At 42.9% G+C, this 25,749-nt stretch overlaps 1 protein-coding gene across 3 annotated transcripts in view; it reads right to left on the reverse strand.

Moving 5' to 3' along the window:
• Nucleotides 1-267: 267 nt before the first annotated feature.
• SHC4 (SHC adaptor protein 4) overlaps nt 268-25,749 on the reverse strand; it is a 29,027-nt gene continuing 3,545 nt past the window's right edge. Inside the window, exons 2-12 of one of the 3 annotated variants that reach the window (XM_051628710.1) lie at nt 22,203-22,273; nt 15,323-15,386; nt 14,355-14,474; nt 12,253-12,306; nt 10,528-10,579; nt 9,093-9,219; nt 6,931-7,108; nt 5,369-5,429; nt 3,842-4,021; nt 2,118-2,371; nt 268-1,485 (exon numbers count right to left, since the gene is read on the reverse strand). In XM_051628710.1, coding sequence (XP_051484670.1) covers nt 1,330-1,485; nt 2,118-2,371; nt 3,842-4,021; nt 5,369-5,429; nt 6,931-7,108; nt 9,093-9,219; nt 10,528-10,579; nt 12,253-12,306; nt 14,355-14,474; nt 15,323-15,386; nt 22,203-22,273 — 1,317 coding nt within the window. In that variant the 3' untranslated portion in view covers nt 268-1,329. The remainder of the gene's footprint in view (nt 1,486-2,117; nt 2,372-3,841; nt 4,022-5,368; nt 5,430-6,930; nt 7,109-9,092; nt 9,220-10,527; nt 10,580-12,252; nt 12,307-14,354; nt 14,475-15,322; nt 15,387-22,202; nt 22,274-25,749) is intronic. The other 2 variants (XM_051628711.1, XM_051628712.1) reach the window with 2 other exon arrangements.

Genomic DNA, 25,749 nt, shown 5'->3' on the forward strand with positions numbered 1-25,749 from the left:
CAAGTCTTCCAGCAATTGCAGAACTCCACAACAGTTGTCTACCTTACAGAACTGAGCTGGCGGGCTGGGAGACAGAGGGAATGTCCCAGCTCTTTCCAGAAGACATCGCTTATCTTAGAGAGACAACTTTCTCAGGCTATCACCCAGACTACCAGTTCATTCCCCAAATCCCTCCTCCCCTTTCTTCACTTACTTATTAAAGCATTGTTTCTTCAACAGGAAGCCCAAGAAATCACTGTTCACTCTGAATATAGGATTGTTCTTATTTGGAGTATTTATTGTGGCAAAACAAATTATAGGTTTCCTTTAAAATAATTTTTCCATGTTTACGAACAAACAAGCTCTACATGAAGGAAGGAAAAACTTTTATCTTGTTTTGGAAAGAATACTGAATAAGGGCACATGCAAAGTTCAAGCAGTCTTTTAAATAGTTTCCTCTCAAAAATTTATCATTAGTTCTGTTCAGATGCTCTAGTTTGTGAACAACTATGTAATCAATGAAAATATATTTAGCCTACCTTTAAAAAGAGATGTCTCCAGTATTAATTGGTAATAACAGTAAAATCATATGCAAGACAAAAATATTAGGATCTGGCATGCTTGTCCTTTAACAAGTTCTATTCCAAAATTATATTACATATATTAATTGCAACCTTGCAAATGTTGCATCATCTTAAATCTTTGAGAAGTCAGACAGTGATAAAAAATGATTAAGAAACCAGACAACCTTTCTAGACTGTGAATGCTATTCATTTCAAACATTACTTGCTAGTAAAGTGCTGTTACAAGCAAAATGAAACAGTTAGTGTCTATCAAAAGCAGATGACATTTTAGTAATATTCAAAGTGTATTCGTTTTGGCAAATAGTTAAAAGCTTAGACACATTTGTTTAACTGCCCAAAACTAATTCAGTATAAATAATACTGGTTTCAAATAATTCTATCCTAAAAGGCACATACTAATGTTCCAGCAGTTCGTTCAAGTGAGCTTTTGCATGTAGAGGTTAAATTGTGCTTTTAAATAGTTACTGATTCAGTATGACCTTAAAAGTGACATTTGTGCATGTCTAAAATACCTTCTCACAAATTAATCTCACACTCTGAAGGTGTAATTTCATTAAGATTATATGTATCTATATAACTATGCTTGTTGATCTCTCTGGATCTACATAGATATATACATATATTCATACATACATACACAAAATGGTATCTTCTGAAACAGCAGCAGAAAGTGCAGTCTATGCTTTTTTGAATTGTCTTCATAGTAAAAAGTTCTCGGTACAGTTTTCAGATATGAATTGTCTTCGGATTTTTGAGATCCAAGGGGTTATTTGTGACACTGCATGTGTCCCACATTACTCTCCTTCCTTACAGGTTGCTTCAAGCTCACTTCACTTCCAGAAGAGATGATTGGCAAATTATTTTCCATGTGATACTGAATAAGATGACCCACACTGTCAAATATATGGTCTTTGGTTCTCACCTAACAAAAGACGCAAAAGAACACATTTATGGTTAGACTGTGCTTGTCACTGGTTGGATATGAGCCTAGGGCAGTAAAGTCAAAAGGCATTGAAGCCACTCAACTCACTGGAGCAGGCTCTTTAGCCTGTAGACAGCAATTCAGACCTCTTCTTTGACATACAGAAGAGGTATTTTCCCCTAAATCCCCCTGAGTATGACTTTTCTGATTTACTCTTCTGAGAGGTGTCACTTAGGAGAGTTCTTCTAGCAGAAGCAAGTAGAATTGAAGTGGCAGCAATCCAGCTCTACTTTTTCTGTATCCAGAAGTGCATTACTAATCAAAATAATTATTTAATGCTGGGGTTATTTTTCTAGCAGAATAATAATAACAACTCAAAGGATGTATTGAAGTGTATACACTAATCATCAGCACCTGGACTAACAACAATATTTAAGTACCTCGCATCTCTTTCCATGGTACTCCAGTGCTTACAAATTCATTAATTGAACTTTCAAACCTACTGAATTCACTGACAAGATTTAAATGAACCTGGATTGAATCAGATCAGTTCCACTTCCTGGAATGCATCCATACATTTTGACTGAAATATCTGAGTAGCCTGGAAATTTCAGTATATTAAATTTTCATACCTTGCCCTCAGGATCCACCAAGAGCAGATGCTTTGCTTGCCCTCCCTGAAGTCCACTGAGGACATACTGACCAGGTGACGTTGTGCTCTCTCGCACCAGAAAATCCCCATCGTTGACTAAGAGGCTCTCTGCTGCTTTCCTGTTTAATTTGCCATGGTAACAATCTTCATTCTTTAGCTGTTGCTTTATTTGTGGCAGAACACAGAGACCAGCTGTGTTGCTTGTGGCATTCTGCTGAACAGCTTCCAGTAACTCTACAATTAAATGAAAGAGAATGAATTGGACACTTTACCTAGAACTTCATCCTAAAAGGATATAAGACAATATTTGTAATAGCTTTTAAATAATTCACGTGGTTCAGTTTTGAAGCAGTGATCAAACCAGCCTTACAGACTGCAATAATATGCACGCATGAATGCTCACACCCTCCAGTGCATTAGGTAAAATTATCACACCATCTCCTCCCATACCTTCGATGGGAAAGCCTTGGGTCGCTAGGCAACAGGGATTGGAAACAGGAATTTTTCTGATGCTCTACAGTTCTGGGTTTGTATTTCTTTGGTTGTATTAAAAAGTCACATTTTCCCTGTGAAAACAAGATTTTTATTGGGTTATAGCCCCCCCCCCCCCTTTTTTTTTTTTAAGATCTAGTTTTTCCCTCTTCCTTAACAAGCTCTGAAGAGATTGTCATGGATCATTGGGAGAGTCGTGTTGAGTGGCTCCAGCTATGTGCAGGAATGTAACACAACATGGCCAACATAGCCAGAAGGAAAGGATTACAGCACGATGCATCTGCTGTGAAAAAACTGAACAATTACTGAATGTACTAAGAAAACTGGGTGGTTTGGGATATAGCCAGTCAGACTGCAAATTATTCACAGACAGGATTTTTCTAAGGAAATAAGAGGATACCACTTCTTCAATGGAATTGTGCAACCTAAGGGTCCTCAGGTTACAGCCAGTTCCTTTCAGAGCATATTAGAGCCCTGGGCTTGAAATGTCTTACTGGTCACAGATTTCTTTTACTGTAGTTCTGTCCAGTCCTTTGCCCACTTTCCTGTGTGGAGCCAGCTCTGACAGAGAAAGCACTCAGTAGGAAACCATAAAAGGCAAAGCTAATAAACTTTTTTCAATAATGAGAACAATCAGCAGCAACTATATAATTATTTAATAGATATCCACCACTTTGAGTCTGTGAATCAAGACTTAATTTGACATATATTTGATAGATTCTGCTGATCAAACAGTTTGATTCAGAAATTACTGGATGAGATTCAGTGGTGGCTTATACAAGAATTGAGAAAAGATGATTGTAACAATCCCACTTGGACCTTGCATGCTACTGCCTGTGAAGCAAAGGCATCTAAGGCTGCTTCCACCTTAGGGTGGTTAAGATCTTGAACAGGCAAGAGAACCCTCTTCCTTGAAGCATGGTGCAATCCCAAGCTTTTACATAATCTTAAAGACTTGCTTATTATTACCTGTGGAACACTATTCATTATCATCAGTGACAGAAGAAAAGAGGTTACTCTGCTTGCTTACAATCTCTGCTTTCACTCCTTAATCCCCCTTGTCTTGAACTTAAGCAAAACAACCAACAGGGAAGGATTTGCTCCCCGTCTTTTCTATACTTGCTATTGCCAAAATCTTTCTCCATGCACACAAATGACAAAACCCCCTCTTCTCAATGCTTAGAAAGATTAGGGAATGCAATGGGAACCTACTGTCCTGACGCCGGGGGCTCCCATGGGTCTGTGTTGTTGCTGTACCACGGGCTGTACAGACTGCAGACTGCAAGGTTTGTGTGTTGATGTAACACGGGTCATCAAAAATATCTGTTTTGTAGGCAGGCTTCAATAATGGTGCCTCTTTTTTTGTCTTCCATGATCTTTCACCACAATTACCTGCAATTAGTATATAGGATGCACTGATTGCCTTTTTTTTTTTTTAAACTCAAGTTAAAAGAACTCTGAAAGCTGAAATAGGAACATTGTTGTTCTTATTGATGCTGAAGTCATTGAGAAGGAAAAGAAAAATTGGTGGATGAACTTTATTTATGGCCAGAAGGCACAAGGTACACTGTCCAAAATGAGTTAGAATGAACTTTTAAAAAATGTTGCATGCTGATCCAGTTCAGCTTCAATGTCAGTAGTAAACCCCCCACTGATTGAAAAGAAATTAATGCATTTGACTCTACAGAGACACAAGCCATTGATGTTGGCTTTCCTTCCCCTCTGCACCACAAAAAAGCTTGTAGGAAGCTGGACAATTCTCTCTCTTGCTATTCTGGTGGAGCAGGGAACATGGAAGAGGTCGGTGCTTTGTGGCCCTGCCTGGAGAGCCAAACCACATCTGTCAGGTTAGGATCCAAGCCTCGGAACAGGCTAACAGAACATCCCCTGCAGTGCATGAAAATAATAGCACTTCAGCTAGCCAAATAGCACGCATATTTTTGCTCTTCAGCAAACCTTTTATTCATAGATCTATTCATTCATTCTTTTGTTTGTTCATCCTCTCTTTATAAAAACCATTTTATGCTCCTTTCCTTCATTCAATTTCTTAAGTTATTTGTGATTTAACTCCTGCAGGCAGGGTAATGGATCACTTCAGAGCAGCACAGGTGGGAACTCAAAAAGGACCTCATTATGCAGTGAAAGAGATGAGCTGAGGAAATGCACTCAGGGCACCAGCTGTGGCAAGAGAAGCCCAGGAAGGGATGGAGGCTGGTGATCTCCTGGGATCCCAGAGAGAAGCATTTGCTAAAGGAAAATTGATCTGGGGCTCAAAGCCACCCAAGGCCAGGGAAGGGCACAGTCACACTGAGAAGCCAGCAGCACAGCAACCAAGGGCACAGTCTTCCACCCACCGCTGATAGTTTGTGTCTCATGAAGCATTAGTATGGGGAAGGGATGTTTTCAAAGTCTGATAAGCAGTTAAATATCTTCCTTTTCAAAGGTTATGAAAGGGAATAAAACAACGACAAATATGAAAGAGAATTAAAAAAAACAAAGAGCTACTGTACAGTATCATGACAAGTAAAATGAGTAAGTCTGCCAGCAGACATGAAGATAGATTAGAGGCCTTTAGAAAAGCTGTAAGGCATTTTTATCTGCCCTTCATCTAGGGAACTAGAAATGACCCACTAAGCAGAACACTTTTCACCATTGTATCGTAAGCCAAAGGGCAGCTCTTCCAGACAAATCAGCCTTGGTTAAATCTGCATATGCATGAAAAGGAAACAGAGCACATACCCACAGTTCTGTTTTCATCTGGGCAATTTTCATATATATTGATGAATGTCGGGCTGCTTGTCTGTAGAAAAATTGTAAAAACAGTCATGTAAAGGAGTCCTGTAGAAGCCTCAGGTAGTTTTAAAACATCCATGCACCAGTTAATTGGGATAAAGGTAACTAAACCAGAAAACAATCCTAGTTCTCAAGGAATATTTCATGTTAATACTCTTCTTTCTATAGGGCGTCATGTCTGGACATATTCCAACCTCACAGAGACCATTAACTGCCTAGTTATGTATCTAAGGTTTAGTATGTAGAATGTAACTCCTAGGTAATAAAGTTCAGATTTTCTTTTAAACATTCCTTGCCATAAAACCAAGGAAAAATAACTACAGACATCAGGGTTTGAAAGTGAAATAGTAACCACGTTGTCTGAGCAGCATTAGAAGGTCATCAGAACTTAAATGAAAAACAAAAAGTAACACACTATGGAAAAAAAGGCATTTGCATTTACATGCTGCAGGGTAACTCCTTGCAGCAGCTCTGGTGATCTTCAAATACAAACTCAAGAGAGTCAAACACCTTTTTAGAGAATTGCTGGGGAGGTGGAGACCACCAGGCCCACAGCTGAGATGTGGAGCATGGGTTGAGGTCAACAAAGTGAAAAATGGATTGAGCAAAGGAAACTGGGAGCAGTTGCCACCAGACAAATAAAACTTGGGAGCATCAACATTTTAGACAGCACCAGCTGGATCCCAAAATCTGAGTGCACGCTCTCTGTGCAAGGCAGTGGTGCCTGCCTCCCTGAGCTGGGACACACTGGTGTTCCCAAGAACTCACACAGCAGGTTTTAGTCTGTGCAGCCAGTCTGAACTTGGCTGGTTTTACTCCCCGACTGGGTTTTATTTCCCACTATCCCAGACAAGAGCCACAGATAGCTACATCTTTTGCTGCTGTGGCTGATTCAACAGAGCCTCTTGAAACACTACAAGGATAATTAACATTGTATATACATTGCAATCAGTTAATGCTGTATGTATAGGCTGTAGAGCATAATGGACAGGATGAAATATTTATCAGATCACAGCATCAGGAGTCAGGAGGTCCCAGATTTTAAAGATGTTCTCTAAGACAAGCCATTTAAATCTGTATCTATTTTCTTCTTGCTGCTAACAAGTGAACAATGGAATATCACTTGGTCTCCTAAAAGTACTCTAAGGACAAACCAGTTAATATTCAGAAAGTGCTCTGGTATTCAATTATGTACTAAGTGTCATTAAGTCTAGCCTAAAAAAACCTTTCCCAGGATACTCAGGACATGGTTCTGATGTTATGCCATGTTTTACACCACAGTAACACTTTATTACTCATCCACAGCAGCAAATAGTTATCCCAGTAGAGGATGTACTTACCAAGCAATGCTGCTTTTTGCACTGTAGTGTCATTAAATCTAGCCTAAAAAAACCTTTCCCAGGATACTCAGGACATGGTTCTGATGTTATGCCATGTTTTACACCACAGTAACACTTTATTACTCATCCACAGCAGCAAATAGTTATCCCAGTAGAGCATGTACTTACCAAGCAATGCTGCTTTTTGCACTGTGTTAGACAGTTAGCCCTTTGGTCCATCTGCACTTTCATTCGCATGTCTAACACTCCACCAGTGGGAGGCTCTTTCCCTGGAATTTCGTTGTAATATTCATGATCCTCCCTCTCCTGTGAATTCCCAGCTGATCCATTAGCATTCACTGCCTCGCTGAAAAAATATGGAGGGGAAAAAAAAAAAAAGCAACTGATGTCATCATCTGCTTTCTAGTGCAGGCAAACATCCCCAGTATTTGCACATCTCACAATACACAGACTCGCCATATGGAGGCTGTAAAGAGCTTTGGGCCTGAACTTTCAGAGCTGTTTATTTTTCCATTTACTTCTTCCTGAATTAAAAACTGATTCATCACAGTTTGGGGTGCAGGGAAGTATGGTCATTCTTAGCCCCAGGCAGCCCCCACCCCTTTTCTTTGACTTGAAAATACAAGAGCTACTGAAACTTTAAGAGAAGAGTGTCAGTGCATTGTTCATTAAGGTGTTCAAATTGCAGACCATAAAACCAATTCTTCTGGCTTCTTGTCTCAACTGTGCAAGTCTAGAGATTTCTGGGGCAGAAAGATTTCCCTCTTACAAGAGAAAACTAAAACCTCATGGCATTTAGGTAAAGAAGCCTGCAATGTTTTAAAAAAATCAAATACTGCTACAAAAAAAGAAAAAAATAATTTTCCTGAATGGAATGTACCCTGATTTTAATAACTATAATCAATAGAACTGGTCTGTTGTCAGCTTGAAGAAAACACTGAATGGCACAAAGGAGAGTGCCCAGTGTTTTTCTTGAGCCAAACCAGAATGATGAGAGTTTAAATGCACAGCTGATGCACTGCAAAACAACTAGGTGCTTCCTGTGCTATCTCCGGTCCCGAAATAAAAAGCTCATCTCAAATCTTACTTCTCTGTTTAACAAGAATATAATTGGATAAAAGGCCTCGAGCAGGAAAGAGATAAAGTTCAAGTAGCTGATTATGTGATATGCAGTGCAAGTATTTGATTATGTGATTCATAGTAGTTTGGAAGTGAGTGACTCATTCACACAGCAATATCCAGCTTCTCTGCCTGAAGATCATTTTCCAAGGCTGGCTGCAGGTTAGGCTCAAGGAGGGAATCTAATTAGCCTCCTCTATGTCTCCTTGATCTGATTGACTTGTGGCATAACCTAGCAGAGTCTCATAGGAAAGGCCCCAGGAAAAACAGACCAGTATTAGCAGTGGAATGGCCTGAACCATTATATACAAGGAAATAAACAAACTGGAGCTGGGGCTGCTGTTCTGTCACAAAACCAGTTCTCCTGTAGTGTGTCAGGCACTGTTCTCACTTCCCCCACAGTGACTCTGAGAGCTCAGGACGCAGTTAAGCAGCATTACACCTTTACCTGCTCATGGGAGTCAACAGGCAATCAAATTTGGCAGTACTGTAAAGAAAAGACTGAGAAAAATCGACACGGCTAACCTATGAGGGGAGCCATAAATCAGAGCAAGAATTGTGTGCCCAGTGCAATGGAAGAAGGGTAATTGAAATGGGGAATTGCAGTCCAGAAATTAATCTCAGCCCTATATTTTGAGCAATGTGCAGAGAACAGGGTGTCACACTTTAAAATGCCAAGTGGTGGTATTTCAGTACACAAGGCTGAATTTAAGTTACATCAAGTGTAATCTGAGGCCACTGCCAGGACACGAGCAGAACAGTAGAAAGGTGAATTACAATAGGGTTTTGCCCCACCACACACTGCAGCAAGCTTAAGCTTGGCATGGGTCAGGACTGAGTTCAGTGTGTGTGGGTGCACGTGTAGTATTTATAGAGTTGACCTTACCTGGGCATAGTAATTTGAAGATTTGTTCAACTTACTTGCATGACTTAAGATAAGGTTGTTTTAGCAAGGAACAATGCAGCTAAATTTTGTGTTATGCATCTGTACAAATGTCATGGAAATCATCACAGAATACCAAGTTTGAAGGGACCTCAAGGATCATTTTAGTCCATTATGCTCTGTACATACGGCATATATTACAATTAACAAATGTCCAGAAATTGTATCCAAAGCATCTATTTATGGATCACTCTTTGGAGTATATCGTTTTCCTGAAAAGTACTAAAGAGGAGGAAACCACCAGTTAAGTGGCCAAAAATGTACTGACCTTTCATTAGATGTAACCAGGCTAGATGGGTTCTTCAGGTACTGTTTGAACCGGAGCTCAAAAGCCTGCCCTATGGTGTTGATCACCTCCTGCGCCATCCCATTGGGACATTCCAGTATGTGGCATGCTGAAAAGAGACACCTGACTTTAATAAAGTAAATGTACTTTGTACCAAAAAAATAGACACACAAGCTATATTGTTTACAGAAGAAAAGCTGGGCATGAAGTGATAGCTTTAAGACATTATACAGACTGATATTTTTGATATGTTAAGGAAATTGCTGTAGGAATTTTTTTAGTCATAATATCAATCTATACCTCAGTAAAAGAAGCTTTCCATTTGTAATTCCTGCATGGAGTGGCCCAGGATCTCCTTTTCTCTCCCTGTCTGGCAGTTAGCAGAAGCAGAGAAGAGAACTAGCCCTGCCAGAGGGCAATCTTCCTGTGAAGCAGCATTAAAACACAAGTATGGGTGGCTCTGGCAGCCTGGGGCTGGACCACACTCCTGCCACCAGTTCTTGTTCTCATGCACAACCTCAGGAAACTCGCTCCAGCAGTGAGTGCCCTGTGCTCAGGACCAGCTCTCCCTTCTACAGGGCCACCATGAGATGGCACTCAGGGATGGTGCTGGACCAGCTGCCAGCAGGATCCCAGGGTATAACAGGAGTTCTGCACACCCCAGCATCAATAGCAGGACTTGGTGAACTCACAGGGTGCCCTAAGTTAGTCAAAATAGCAGTGATAGAGCTACAGAGAGGTGGCAGGCCAGACTGCAGGGCTTCGGCCCAGCTCCTCCAGAAAACATCCTGATTTTCTACGCCATCCATAGCTCCTTAAAAAGTGAGCTCTCCTGGGAGCTGCCACTATATCAACTTCATGGACTTCAGTACCGTTGCTCTGAGAACTGTCATGAAAGAAGCAGCCAAAGGCCAGTCTGTCTTGTAGTGCAGGCACAATGTGAGTGATGGAAGGGAATTTTATCCCCTGGGTTAGCCTCCAAAGGGAAAGAAGGTCTCCTACACCTGAGTTTATACCCAACTCTGCCTTTCAGCTACATGCCCAGAAGTCTGCGTTAGATGAGGAGGCTCACAAACTACCTTTCCCCTCATCTGGAAGCTGTCCCAGAGCAGGACAGCCACACACCTTGCCAGGCTCTGCCCTTCCTCCCAGGGCAAGACTGGATTGGGAAGGCTCCTACCTGAGCACGGAACCACCAGCTAGTACAGCTTTAGCCTGACCTGCAGATTCTCACATAGTTGCACAAAGAATACAATGTTTACAGCCACAGCCTGCATACCATCACCCATATCCCTACAGGGAAGCCAGAAATTTTAAAGAATATTGAGCTGTTCTTACTTTAAAACTCAAGCAATTCCTTGGTACAGATAAAGCAGTCATACAAACATATACAACAGCCTGAAAATTATTTCCATACCTCTCTGATTAACAGGGTCTTTTGCCACATATGCGACATAGTCGGTTGTATCCTGTAGGAAAGACGACAACAAATGTCTTTAAAATTATAATTCTGAACAACCCTAACATCATAGCAAAGCAACTGACTATAGCTAGAGATAGTTTTAGCTTTAAAAAGCATGTTTCTTTCAAAGAAAACAACTCAAGGTGCTAGCACAGTGGGCTAAAGGAAGGCTCAGTGACACTGCTGGCTATTGACACAGTTGACTGTCCTAGAATCTCTTCCTTGTAATAAATGCACTAAGACCATTTGGCATTCTTTGGTCTGCAATAAACTGTGTTTTTAATTCCAAACTCAGCAACAGGAATAGAAACACAAGCGGTGCCTCAGCAGCAGGCAGTGCTGCTCCCACGGAGCTCGAAGCCTCCCCTGCATAACACACTGGGGCTGCCTGACTGCCAGTTACAGCTTTTAGCTGGGACAGTCCTTATCAGCATCAATGGAAGATAAAATAGTGTCAAAATACTGCAGAGGGCAAGTCAGAATATTCCCAGTTTTTAGCATGAAGATTGAGTTTTGAAGGCATCATAGAGAAAAGCTGATCTTTTAAATATTGCAGAATACAACAGGTATCTGATCTCTATCACTGCTGCCTGATTTTAGTCCAGCTTTAATCAGTTTAAATTGCTCTGGACCCCAATGCTGCTGCTGAGATGGGACAACCTCAGATAATCAGTCCTCTTTGAGATTCTCTTTCCAGCCAACATTAAAATAATCCTCACTTTTTCTAGTGAAACTGAATAGGGAACCAGAATAGAAAAACTAACATTTCTAGTCATACTGCAAGAGTCACTTGATAACTCAGTGTTATAGTAAGGTAATTAATAACATGATTTTAATTATTAAAGATGCATTTTGTTATTTTGGATCTTTAAGGAGGGATGGGGAAAATGCAATTCACAGCTTAAAGGCATGAATCTCCTGAGGGAAGATACAATCAGCTGGCAGGAAACAAGGCCTCCATTTGCAATATGCACAAGAACAATCATTTAATAATTCACAATGAATGAGAGGCAGGTCTTAGGGCCAGCAGAGTTGGTCCTAGATGATTTTTTTTTTTTTTCCAAAGTTACCATCATTAAAACAAAGCAAGCTAAATGCTTCTTATGCATTTAGTGAACTCAACTTGCTTCCTTTTCCTTTCAGGTTTTTCTTAGAAGTTCATAAATATTTTAGGATACAGTTTGAATATAAATTAGATCTAGAGAGCAACTAGAAATTAAAGTAACTGGAGCAGAACCTACTTACTTTTTTCCTTGTAATGTTTATGTACATGCATGGATGACTTGGCTTTCAAATAAAGCCAGAATAGGCAGAATACTGCCTAGAGGTGCTGGTGCCGACTGCTTTTGTGACAGATACTGCTTTACAGGGACTATGGAACTGATGCAATTCCTATGTTGGTGTGTTCTTATTTTTAGGTCCCTAAGACTAGGGGCTTTTGAGTCAAGAGGCTCACTGATGGAGAATGGCAAAGGTACAGATCTATCAGAGATCCACTGAGTCTCCTTTCCAGTCTCAGTCCCTTCGTTCTCTTGTAGTTCTGGTTGTGATCCAGAAGTGTGGTTGATTAGTTAGTGCTTGTGGATAGAAAGGGATGAAGCAAAGCACTTGCAGGTACTTTTATTCTCATAATAATTTCATTTATACCTGCAGGAGTATATCTTATAAATCAATACTTACTGGGTCACCTCCTGAAGCAAATGAGATGGACTGCATGTGATGGTTGGCAATAATCTGAAAAGCATGACAAAGTAATTAAACATGCTGATGTGCCACACATTTAGAAAAAAGCAAAGTATATATCTTTATAGAACAAGCAATTAGATTAATGATAACCCAATCCATTAATACATACACATAGCATTTGTGAAGGAAGGAGATAAAAATAGGAATATTTGACACTACCCTTTCACATTCAGTAACATCTAAGTAATTTTCCTTAAAGGGTTTTCAGAATTAATTCAACCACCAAGTTCTACTGGGTGCATTTACAAAGTCTTGAAAAAACTAATTCATTGCATTTCTTTGTGCTGTACACAGCGGTAGCGTTTTTATGGACAGGCCCCACCAACACTCTGACCACACCCTCTCTCAGCACTAACACCAAACTGTCATCTGGTAGAGATGTCACCAGCCAAATCTACCATCAACATTTCATGGTTTCAAACACTACATCATCTGTGGAGACAAACTGGTGGGTTTTTTTATAGATTCAAGTGCAATAAATTACGCAGGTGGGAACACAATGAAACATGGTGGCAACACAAGAATAGAATAAATGTGCATTTCCATTAGCAAAGGGCTAGTAATGGAAGACCTAGAAAGAATTTCAAGACAGTCCCCTGCAGGCCCACATGTGGCACGTTAGTGCATTTGGAAAGAGATCTGCTCAGCCAACTTTAAGTCCTGTTAAAAACAGGAACAGGTTAGAAGGACTGTACTTGACCTGCCGACCCCCAGGGCTTCACCTGGTGTAGGGAAGCCCTTTGCTGCTGTACCTGAAAGGAAGGGAAAGCTGGTGCCATAGACCCTTCCCGGCATAAGGGTCCAAGGGACAGGAGACCTCTGTGCCCTGGTGAAATCCCAAGAGCTGCCTGACCCTTAGGCAGCATCAGCTTAGTGCTGCGATACCTCAGAGCCAGTGAGCCAAAATTATCTCCCTCATGTTCCCCTGCTCCAGCTTGGAGCAAAACCCACTGCTGGCCCTGGGCAAGATCGTGCTGGGAGCTGAAGCCAACAGCTCATGGAGGAATTAGGTGGGCAGAACAAAGCTCCTCATTGCATATGCCAAGAAGGGAGCACACCCCTGCATCCAGGCTCTCGGGAACACATCTCAATGAAGACCTGAGACTTTACACAGTGTAACTGATTATGCACATATATTACCCAGCTGTAAAATAGCTTTGAACGACACTAAAGCCAAGCTCTGACTCATTATTTATATCAACTTCTTCCCTTAGGACTTGTCTGAAACTCCAGTCTGGAGTAGTGCCTTATTTATTAGGCACTGTACAGGCAGAGACACGCACATGGAGAAACAGTTTGTGAAGTGCTTGGAAGAGCCCTCCCCACAGAAGACACCGTCATAAACAAAAAGGGCATGTGCTGCATGGCCAATTCCTCTGCAGTGCTCTCATCTTTCAACTTAGAGGCATCATGTAATTAATCATAGAATCAGAATGGTTTGGGTTGGAAGGGACCTTGAAGATCAACTAGTTCCAACTCCCCTGCATGGGCAAGGACACCTCCCACCAGACCAGGTTGCTCAGAGCCCCATCCAACCTGGCCTTGAACACTTCCACATGCACAGCTTCCCTAAGCAACCTGCTCCTGTGCCTCACCACCCTCACACTAAAGAATTTCTTCCTAATGTCTAACCTAAATCTACCCTCTTACAGTTTAAAACCATTACCCCTTGTCCTGTCATTTCACACCCTTGTAAAAAGTCCCTCCCCAACTTTCCTGTAGCCCCTTCAGGCATTGGAAGGCTACTATAAGGTCTCCTTGGAGCCTTCTCTTCTCCAGGTTCAACAGCCCCTGCTCTCTCAGCCTCTCTTCACAGGAGAGGTGCCACAGCCCTCGCATCATCCTTGTGGACCCCCTCTGGATTTGCTCCAAGAGCTCTATGTCCTTCCTGTGTTGAGGACTCCAGAACTAGACAGCACAGGAAGACTAAAGGGTGCTACTTTCCCATTGAAGAACCCAGCCTTTCCTTCAGAAGCCACAAAAGGAGGAGAAAACAGTAGCAGGGAGAAAAGGACACAGATTCATATGTATCCTACCTGCTGCGTGTCAACGTTAACCAGAGTGAGGCTGCTTGTTGAAATGGTCAGCTTTACATTCATGCCAGAAAACTGAAGGTTACTTTTGCCAAGTACTGAAGACAAAAATTTCACTGGAGGCTTTGAAAAAAGCAACAAAATAAAGAGGGGGTCAGCTGAGTCTTTCAGGGGCAGAAACATATCAAAGTCAAGCAGATTTTATTGTATCTTACTGAGACTTTCAATAGAGCAAGGATAATGGTTTGATCAAATGCAATAACAAATATCTTTGAATACAAAACCTGTAGGCATGTTTTTTTAATGGGAAAAGTTCTAAAGGAAAATTCTAGTGAGCTAAAAGTTTTAGCTGACTCAGTAATTCAGAATGTGTAATTTTCCTGCTGAACTTTGCTTCATTTCCTAGGGATGAAGCGTTTCTGAGTAAATTAAGCATTTTGTCTTGAGTTGATTTTTCAGGAACATGTTCATTCTTTCCGAGCCCCACAGTTACAAATCAGTAACTTCCACTGGAGACAACCCAACAGCAATCACTGACATAGCCCCTCACTGCACCCCTGTCATTAAATAAGTGATAAGCCCATTAAACACTGCCATGTTAGTTTTGTGTAATTTTTTACATATAGAAATAAAAGTTAGGTAATCCTCCAGTGAATAAGCTCCATTTTGCAATTAAAAAAACCCAAACGCTCTGACATTTTACCAGTAAGAACCCAAAACTTGTCAAGCAGCAAGCAATGCAAAGGCTGGGAGGAGCAGGAACTCTGCTAAAAGCATTTGTCCCAAAGAAAATGTCCCAGGCCCCAGACTGAGCAGGTTAAACCCCCTACAAGCACTTCCATATTATACTGAATTCAGATGGATTAACAAGCACAAACTCCAGCATGGACTGAAGCTTGTTAGGGAAACATGTAACCAGCTTATCAAAAGCAGATATAGAAAATTAATCGTTCAGCTAAAACAGTATTTACCTTCCGCTTTTTTATAGCTCCGTTTGTACCTGATACAGCTTCACACAGTCGGCTTATTGCTTCCCTGCAAATAGAAAAATACAGCACAAACTGTTGGATCATTTCATGTGCATCATCTGTAACAGGGCCAGCACCCTGTGATTTATTGTTATTGTCCCACTTCTAAATACTTAAATCTTCTGGAAGGTCTTTCATAGTTTTTCTTTCTTCTTTCCTCCCATTGCTAAAATAAAAACTATTAAAAAATTACAATTATTTAGCAGCAGAGTTTGGGTTAATTCTTTTTCTTCATAAAACATATCAATCAATTTCACCTAGTGAAAACTTGTTAATTTTTTTTTTTTAAACAGCAGCTAACCCCAAAAAGCTCAAGCAACCTAATGCCTTTAAATCCTTTTTCTCAGTAGGGCTGATAAGTCTCTTGCTTGCCCTAATCCTTCTTATTTAGAGCAACAGGGCTGTGCTGAATGAGCTCAGCTGGGTGCCCTGATTGCCTTTCTGGTGTTTGGGGTTTCTCTTTTAAAAAAAAAAAAAATAAAAAATGGGGATGGTGGGAAAAGGAGGTGTAATCAGCTTCTCCTGTTCTTTTTCAAATCTGAGGTCTCAATTCACATCTTCTGATCTCTGGCTAATAAGTCCCAAACTAGACATCCTTTCCAGCCAGCACCTCTCAGTTAGGGAGCAGAAGGGTAAGGTATAAAGCACTCAGAGCATTTATTAGTCTTTATCAAAGACAGCTAAATTACACATTTAATATAACAGAGTGGCATGCTGTGCCTACTCTGCACCCTTGAACAATTAAATTTCTGAGATATGCTCTGGCAGCTGACTGGTTTGGACATACAGTGGAGCACTCAACTGCCCTGATTGCCCTCAGCACAGCAGCTGGAAAGAAACCTTTAGCTGGCAGCTACAGGCTTTCCCTGACTGATACCTACTGGTTTGAAATCAAGGGGAAAATGGTGACTTACTGGGCTGGGATCTGCTTAGCAAGTTTCCTTAAGCTTGCCCAGACATCCTGGTCAGAGCTGCAGACCCTGGCCCGTGCCACAGTGCCAGTGTCCCTCCCAGGCTGTGGTTCCCAGATGGGGTGACTTTATTTGGAGGCTGTAGCCTCAGCCTTTCTCTCATAGCTGAAATCAGACTTGGGCTTTCAAGGGTGAGGATTTTTTTGTTGTTGTTTTTCTTAAGGGGAAGGGAATTAGTTTGTTTAATGATTTGTTTATGTTATTGGATTATTATGCAAAGAACTAATTAGGAAACAAGCTAGTTAGCAAAGTTTGTCTGTTTTCAGTTCCTGGTGCATGTGTGGGAAGCACATGCCACTGAGCTTTGTTTCCTGAGACAGTTCTGGTGCAGAAAGGCATAAAAACACCAGGAGACCACACAGCAGTGAGAGGCTCCAGCCACACATGTCCCACAAAGCAGAAGTGTCCTGGTGAGGAGCATGGTCCCCCCAGGACCCTGCATTGTGCCTGGGGAGCAGATCAGACAGCACGTAAAGCCAGCACAGTTGCTGGTGAACCACAGCATCTCTGCTGCCTCCTGCTCAACAATGCTCAACACCCCAATGATGTTGCCACATTAACAGGCTATGTGCTTGAAACACTGAAGATCAGTGATGCTACATCCAGTATTCCTGTCAGAGAACATCCTGAGAATCTCCACCTGGAGACTGTCAAACAAATGGACACCTCACCCATGGCAAAATTATAAAAATTAAATTAATATGTTCTGAATGAAAACAGCAAGGAATTAAAGGAGCCTCATCATGGGCTATACAAGAAGGGTCAGAAACACAGCCTTTTAAACACTGCCTTTTTTTTTTAGCCACAGCTGAAAACATGCTCTTGAAGTGAATTCCTGATATTCTTCTTGTTTAGCCCCTGTTTTATTTAGGTGTTCCCAATGGAAAGGCCAAAACTGAAAAAAAAAAAAAAATGAATGGGAGAGGCATCCTGCAGTATGATCTTGCAGATTCCAATAATCAGCTTGGAAAATGAGAGCTCATCTTCTCATTCAATATTAAAGGAAATTAAAATCAGAGACAAGACATTAGGGCTACCTGGAGCCTCCAAGTCTAGCTCTACCTAGAAAGAAAACCAGACACAGAACAAATTGGAAAAACAGGGAAGTTGTCTATTTTGGTGACAAATGAGTTCTTGCACGCTTCAGGCAGCTCCTATGTGGATTAAGGAGTTACAGGCAAAGTTGCCAGCAATAGCCCCCACTCTTGTGTAAACCAGTGTGGTGACTGCCCACTTCATCTCACTCTGAAGCACTTGTCCAGCAAATGGGAACCAAAAAGCAGGCAAATAATTTCTACCTAATAGTTTCTATTACCTTTCTTTGGTAGGGGAAATCATCTTCTCACAGACATTTCTTGCTGCCTATCTCTGGGTGTTTTTCCTGGTGATCTAACAAACCTTCTTTAACATGATTTCAAAAGTTTCAAAAGCAGCAGTTTGGTAACACTTTGCTGCTACAACTCAACACTTCTAACCTTCAGTCATTTTCATGGGACAGGCAGAAAATAAACTCTGGATAAGTCCTTGATAAACTGAAATAGCATTTACTTTATCTGTGATTTCTTCCTGGAAATCTGTTTTAAATTCATTCTTACAGCCACTTGTTTTCAACTACTTTCAACCACTTGCTCAGGCAAGTCTCTGCCAGACTGTGTGTACCTGTCCCTAGCTCCTGTATTTAATCCTTGAAGAATGTGCAGCCTTATGGGTTCTGGCATTTACTTGTCCATTTGACATCCTCCAAATCTGAGGCAGTAGCAGAAAATGTGGCCTTCTAATTCCAGTCATGTTTCTGCTTTTTCTTTCTCTCCTCGTTCATCCCAAAGCAAAACACTTTGGGTTTTCTTTTTTTCTTTTTAATCACCCTGAATGAGGCAACTCCTCTGGCACACTCTGCAGTAGCTCTTCTGCACCCTGGGAGCCACAGAATGAAACTGGGAGAGCTGTGAGGACTTTAAATTGTTCTTGTAGTTTAAGGGACAGAAAATCTTGCTCCTTGACTCCTCAGGCATCTTCTGCCATTTGAAGTGGAATTGCTGTCCTGCAGTGCCCACACTATTACAGAAACTGGTCCCTTTTTCATTGACACAGTTTTCACTTTTTGTAGTGAATGGAAAAGATTTGGGTCAGCTCTTTTTGCCATTCTGAAAAATATTACTCTGAAGCACTTTGGTCCCTTGGGCTGTCACCAGCAGGAGACCTACCACAGAGGCAGAGGTCCCACTCCTGGCCCCAGCAGATGCCCATCCATTGCAGGGGGAATTTCCCAGTGGTTATTCTGCTAGGCACCAGATCAGTGAGGATCCAGGCTGGCACAGTTCCCTGGGAGCACCTCTGTGGGACTGGGAGGTGGGATGGGGAAGCAGGACCATTCTGCTTTGACTGGGACACCAAGGCTCCTTAGCACCCTGCTGTAGGCAGCTCCCCACTTTCTGGGCTGGGATGCACTGACCCGGGACAGTGGCACCAGACGTGTGACTGAGTGACATGGGAGCTGATAGCACAGGGCATTTTTGGTTGCTCCACAAAAAGTCTGGTGCAGCCCCCAGCCCCGTGGGGCACTGCTCCCTCTGGCCACTGAGTCAGCAGCCAGCCACCCAGCCGGGCTGTGGCCAGTTGGCAAGGGCTCAGCAAGTGCTGGGGCAGGAGGGAGAGACAAGGACAGCCCCATTTGGGCATCCACAAGCTCTGAGCCCAGCTCAGCTGTACAGGCCACAGGTTTTCTCTGGGTCTGTGCATCTGGAGCGAAACCCGGAGCAGATGCTCCTCCCTGCTCCTCCGGGAGCGTGCAGGAGAGCCCAGCACTGGCAGGAACAGTGAGCTGCTTTGTTTATTGTTCCCCCAAATGAGAGTAAAAGAGAGAGAAGGGCTGATGTAAGAGAGTAAGCATGCTGTTGAAGATTTGCTTTTAAGCATCTAGGGCTCTGCCTACGCCATCTAACAGAAAGGGATTGTGCGTCTCAACAAAGTTGAAATTAATCTTCCAGACAAAGTCAGCCTTCTTCCACCAGCCCTCCCAGCAGCACGTTTCAGCCGCCCTTCACCGCCTGAGCATTTTCCAGTTTGCAAGTTAATGCCCCAACCCGAGATATAGAATCCCTTTTCCCATAAATGCCCAAATGTAATTATTACTAATAAGCTTGATTTAACAGAAGAGATGTGGGAGACGTGCAACAGAAAAAAAGAGTCGAAGGGCTGGACAAGGGAAGCACATACCAGGGGCCAGCAAAGGCAGGACCTGCCACAGCACAAGGGCAACAGCCCAAACATGTGCCAGGAACAGCAAGCACAGCACATTTGTGGGTGACCACTCAAAAAATACAAAGGCTTTCAAGCAGAGCCCTGTTACCCTTATTGTTATTTTAGTGTTACTCTTGTCATCCACATGGAGTTCGTGATCACAAATGTCTGCAACATGGGAGGGATGTCGTAAGAGCGTGTGAGTTGGGTCACAGATGGGCAGAGAGCTGGAAGAGAAAACTGCTGCAGCAAAATCTCTGACAACCTTCTCACTGCACAGCCCCTGAGGGCCTAGAGCACCTCAGTGCCTGGCCCTTCCTTGCCACACCGTGGTCCTTGGGCCTGATGATCATACGGCATCTCTGCACCCATGGCCATCCATAGTGCTGGACAGGGCCCTGCCTGCCTTCACCAACCCTGTACCTGGCAAGTGACTGAAAATGCAAGTCCAGCAAGAAACTAGAAAATAAATCCTCCACACTCATCTCTTTTGACTCCTCAAGGCACTTTGGCAAACATAAGTTTGCTGATCGTTCCAAAATTCATGTGAGGTAGGTAAATAATACATTTAATTTCAGCAATCAGGAGACCAAGAATGCAAATACACATAAAGCAATGCAGGGACCAGACATAATCAGAGACCTTTTCTACATCAGTTTAAAACAGAAGATGCCTTTTTGCCTAGTGAAATGCATTGGAGTAAAAATACTTTTTACCCCCAGTACAAATAACAGAGATTATTAAAATGGGATGATTTCCAATAACTCCTTGGTTAGCACATTGGTGCATTGTGCATGCCAGATATAAACATACTCCCCTGGGAGAACAATAGGGGAATAATCAATGTGATCTTTGCTCCAGTCAGCTTGTAATTGATCAAACTTTAAAGCCTGCATGCATGAGCTCAGCATTTCAGCTTTCAGTTTGCAAACAGCTTAAGTTTTAAATTTCTTGTGCACAAAAGAGCCCACAAAAAAGCCCGTTAAGGTCAGCAGTGGCATTTTTTTAGGTGGTGGAAATATTTCAATTGTTAAGTTTTCACATAGCTCTAGTTAACAAAACCTTACTGTTTGAGTCAAGTTTAAGAGGCCAAGCTTTTGTCACACAGTAATTCATATTATTTTGCAGCCTTTGGGATAAGTGTGCTACATGGCTCTTTTTGATCAGTAAATGACTAGGCTAAGGGAGTATATTGTATCTCAGGCACTTATTCATATACATGAGTGAGTGCATCCTTATGCTGCTTATAAATGTCAACAAGAGCTGATTTTTAATATAAAACAAATTGGGCAGCTTTCAACTGCAATATATAAGCATTTAAGGACTCCAGTTTTTCAGTTTCTTCCTTTTAGCTGGTAAGTCTGCAAGACAATAGGTAGAAATGTAACACTTTTCTCTTCATGTTCCTTTCCTTTCTCCAGGATTTCTTTGATATGAACACTTGAGGAAGCAAAAGAGCATCTGTAAGCCATCTGCCAGCAGGAAGGAAGAGTTGGGCAGGCACAGGAAGCCTCAACCACACTCCTGGCATCCTCAGCATGAACCATGCCAGAAAAATAGCTGAGAGGAGGAGGGAACACGTTTAAGGCTGGGCCAAAATACTCTGCATCCACCCACCCCTCCAAAAAGCCTTTGGAGGTGCTGGGATGCCAGGTGGCTGCTGGGGCTGCCCAGCAGAGCACTAGCCCTGGCTGCTGGACCATGAGTGCATCCTGCAGCATGAAGTGCTCAGAGCTTTAAAGAGGGTATTTTGAAAACTCAGACACTCCTGCACTGACAGCCCTATAAGCATAAAGGTAAAAATAAAACTGGGCTTTTCTGTTCCTGACAGGTCACTTCAACAATCCCACAGGTGCACAAACTAATAATCTGCACCCAGTGAAGGGCAGCAATCTACAACAGAAGCTGCAAACTTCTCAAAAGACAAAAAAATATTTCAAGTTTAAACCACATTCAGTTGTATTTGAGACTGAAATATTAGTATTTTTCTGATGTTCATCCTGGACTCTTAGGCCTGGAGTACAGATGGAAATGCTGTATTTCAACATGCAACTCTGCTTACAGCTGAGCCTGGCCTTGGTGCAGCTGGGGCCAAGTGATGTCACCCATCTGATAAAAATTCATTAGGTGACCTTACTAGACTGGGAGACCCATGGCACTTTCTGCATCAGGTGTGCAGCAGCAGGGCAGAGGGGCCTGTGAGCATCCAGGCTCACCACTCTGGCCTCCCACAGCCACAGCAGCAGATCCCCCCTGCACCTGGGGTGAGCTGTGTGGGCACCCGTGGCCTGGCTGCTGCCAGACCCCACCAGCCAGGGATGTCTGTGTCCTGCTGCTACTGCAGGGGCAGGCCCTCTGCATCCAGAATAAGAACTGGGAAAGAAATAAGGTCTGTGGCTGAAACAATTAATTTTCCAATGCAAATAGCCTATTGTAATGACCAAATAATTCAAATCATTGCTTGGGAAAAAAAGAAACAACAACCAAACCACAAAACATGCAAGCTTCTATTCAAAATTGTGTCAGACCCTGGCACTCACTCCTGGCTTTATACAGCTATTAGCACTCAGGCTTTTCATTCTTGGGCTGAATTTCAGTTTAATACCACCTACCTGGTGACCTGTGTTCGTGTGCCAAAGTCCAGGGATCTCATTGACTGCAGCACTTCAATACAGCCCATGTACTAGGGAAAACAGAGGAAAAGAAGGAATATGTTAATATCTAGCAAGCAGGTAAGAGGAGGATCACAGAAGGAAGCAAATGTGATTTCAGTCCTCTAAGTATATGCAGAACCAAAGTCTAAATGGAAAATCAAATCAGCCATCCTAAAGCTGCTTCCTAAATAGATCTTGTTTTACTGAAAAGTGTAGAGAAGAGCAATAAAGATACCCATGGCTTCAACAACATAGCACAAAAAAAAAAAAGGTAAAGCACTCTGGAGACACAAAATCCAATAATTCCTTTTTTCTTCAGTTCTGCTTTTTCTCGCTGATTAGCTTGTGGCACTGAGTTGGGAGGAATACATGAATGTTGGAGAGAAATTCCCCTGGAGCAGAGGGGCTCTGGAAGCCCTGCAGGACTGATGCCCTCAGAGTACCCATGCAGACAAGCTGAGTGTTCCTTCAGAGCAGTGGGAGGCACTACCAGGCATGAGGAAAACCACTGGCTCTGTGCTGCTGCACAGCTGATGATAAATACCTCTGCAGAAGATGAAGCAGGTAGAGTTGCAATTCCAGCTCATAGCAACAGCTCTTATGAGCCTGCACTATAAACTGACCTGCTTTAAATTAGAGGCTGACTCCCACACTTCAGTTGCATGGGGCAGAGCTGGGGGCTTTTCCTATACTTGTTTGAGATTTGCATAGGACTAATTTTCAGAAACATCAAGATTGTGATAGCATGTTAGGCCATAGACTCCTCTGATGTTATGTACAAACCTATGGAACATTTTCATCTCAATGAGATGCACTAGTCTAAGTCTGTCCACTGAGTTTACCTCTCCCAAAATGTATCTTACCAACTCTTTCTGTTGATAATAATTTCTCTGCTGCTGAAATGCTGACATCTCCATTTCACCAGGCTGGCATAGGTCTGGGTCTCTCAGTTTCCACTCCCCTCCCCTTCCATAATGAATTCTGTTAGAGGAAAAAGGGCTTTGGGGAGCATCCTGCAGTGCTCAGGCAGTGCCTGTGGGCTGCAGTGACAGCCTGCCTTCACAGACCTCTCCTACAGACAGTCAAAGCCTCTGGGATACAGGAGGCAGCCTGGAAATCCCTGGCAGGGACATGTATGCACCATCCTCTTGTTCTGAATGAACAGAGGAACTATGCTCTGCCCAGAGAAAGGGACCTTATTTACCTCCTCTACTTCACTTGGACTGTGAATCAATTTTTCTGCTGGGCCATTCAGAGGGGGTTGGATTTAGGTATCTGTTTCAGCTTTGGAGACTTTCAGAAATGAATGTGTGTTAAAAAGAGAATGCATGTGTGCAGTCAAGTAGGGATTCCACAACAATTGTATTATCCCTATTTTGGTTTCATTCCAAATAGCAAAGTAACCCTTGGGAGAACTCCAGAATTAGGTCAGAGCCCTGGAAGGACATCAATAAGAATCTGAAGGGTTAGCAGAACTGCTTCCCTAATGAACATTTAATGACTTTGTAAAAGTCTCTGAGAGCTATCTTACTTGTTAAAGATACTCCAGGAACAAAGCAAATGTGGAAAATATGTCTAGAGCCTCAGCTTGTAGAACAGTGGAGACCTCTGATCCTACAGCATCAGGTCAAGCATCCTGTGAGCTAGCTGGCTGCACCTCCATCCTTGAGGAAAGAAAGATTTAGATGAGAAGGTGAGTCATAGGCTGATGAGTCCCCATTGCATCCTGAACAGATGCGTGAGAAGCTACTCCAAGCAAAGATGAAAGATCAATATTAGTTTTTGCATAAGTGACCCTGAGTGAAGCTGAACTTATCAATGATTCACAAAAGACTTTTCTTTTTTTTTCTTTAAAAGCCTGAGGAGGGAAGTACATTACCATGGCACCTCACTGCATCACTCGTTTATTTTAGCTGCTGTTGGTTGTCTAAACCAGCACAGTTGGTAATGGCTGAACCTTCACATCTCAGTAGGAGGGTACAGAGAACCAGCAGAGGGATGCCATGGGACTGGGGCAGGGGAAGACAGGGTCACAGAGCTGGGGAGAAGCCCATGGAGCACATAAAAGGACACCAGAAGCCTATTCAAGAAAACAAAAGACACTCTCCAAGGAAGAAAAAAATAATTAACAAATAAACAAGGATAGATTAACCCCTCCATAGTTGAATCTGACAAGCAGGACAACTGCTGTACAAGACAAAGAGGAAGGAAGGCAGGAGACAAGGGCAACATGTGTCTTGGAGACTTCTCCTGCACCTGGACTCCAGTTCAGGTGGTGCCCCTGCTCCCCATCCTATATACCCCAAACAGCAGCTCCCACAAAAAACCAGTGGGCTCATCCAGGGATATAGTGTTGAGGCCAGCTTCCTGCTTTCCTGCTGCTGGGAGGGTTAAGCTGAAGCACTGGCAGGGCAGCAGCTGCGGGAGAGGAAGCCCCAGGAGTGCACAGCCCTTGCCCCAGCCCAAGCTGGGTGTTTCTGTAACATGGTGACAGAGGTGCTGAGGGTCCAGAGGAGGTGTCCAAAGGAAGGGGTTTTTCTTCCAAAGCCCTGCAGTGAGGAGCAGGGCTCAGTTTCACTGAGCTGCTAAAAGGAAGCCAGAGGAAGCTGCACATAGGTGTGAGGCTGCTGTGCCCAGCCCAGGGCAACGAGCACAGACACAACTGCAGAATTCAGCTACCTACAAAGAATAAAATGCCAACACCGAAACAAGCTGAGCACTAAAGACTTGACATCACCAGTGAAGGCAGATGCTGAACTCACTGATCTGTCAGTAGCAGGATGGAAAGCTCTTGCTAGGACAAGTGAAAGCCCTTGGGAGGAAGAGGAGTGAGTGATGCACTGGCTCCTGCTGGAAAGGGAACGGCTCCTCTAATGGCACCACGCATGGAGCTGTTCATGTTTCCCTGCAAAGGGCTGGAGAGAGAGTGTCAGCACCAGGGGAGCTTCATCCCTCCCTGTTTGAATCCAGAGGGTGATCTGGGGCTGGCTGCTGCTCCCCACACTGCTGGCATGGCTGGGGTGTGGGGGAGGAGAGAAGGCAGGTTACTGAAGATGCACACATCTTTTCACTTCTATTTAGAAGAGATGATGGAGAGTGACTGAAAACAGGATGGGAGACTGTGTAGGAGGAGATGTGAAGATGCAAGGCAGGGCCTGTGTGAATAAGCTTTTCAGGCACCCTCTAATTCAAACCCATGTCTCATTTCATTCCCTGCCATAATACAGTTAGTGGCTCCAGCTCCAGCTTGAATGACAGACAGTGATTCACCCACAGGAATGATGCAGGGAGCAGGGCATGGAGCTCCTAATTAAACAACACAGCTGCAGCCTTGCAATTTTACCTATTAGTTAACAGACATCCATTCATGCAGAATGCCAAGGGCAGCTCCTACAGACCCTGTGGCTGTGTAACAAAGAATCAAAGGGACAGGATTTGCTCACAGAGCCAGTCAGGAAAAATGCTGCTGCTAAACAGCCTCTGTCCAAACATATGTGAGACTACA

Source organism: Apus apus, chromosome 10 (assembly GCF_020740795.1).
Source record: "Apus apus isolate bApuApu2 chromosome 10, bApuApu2.pri.cur, whole genome shotgun sequence".
NCBI classification, from domain to species: domain Eukaryota; kingdom Metazoa; phylum Chordata; class Aves; order Apodiformes; family Apodidae; genus Apus; species Apus apus.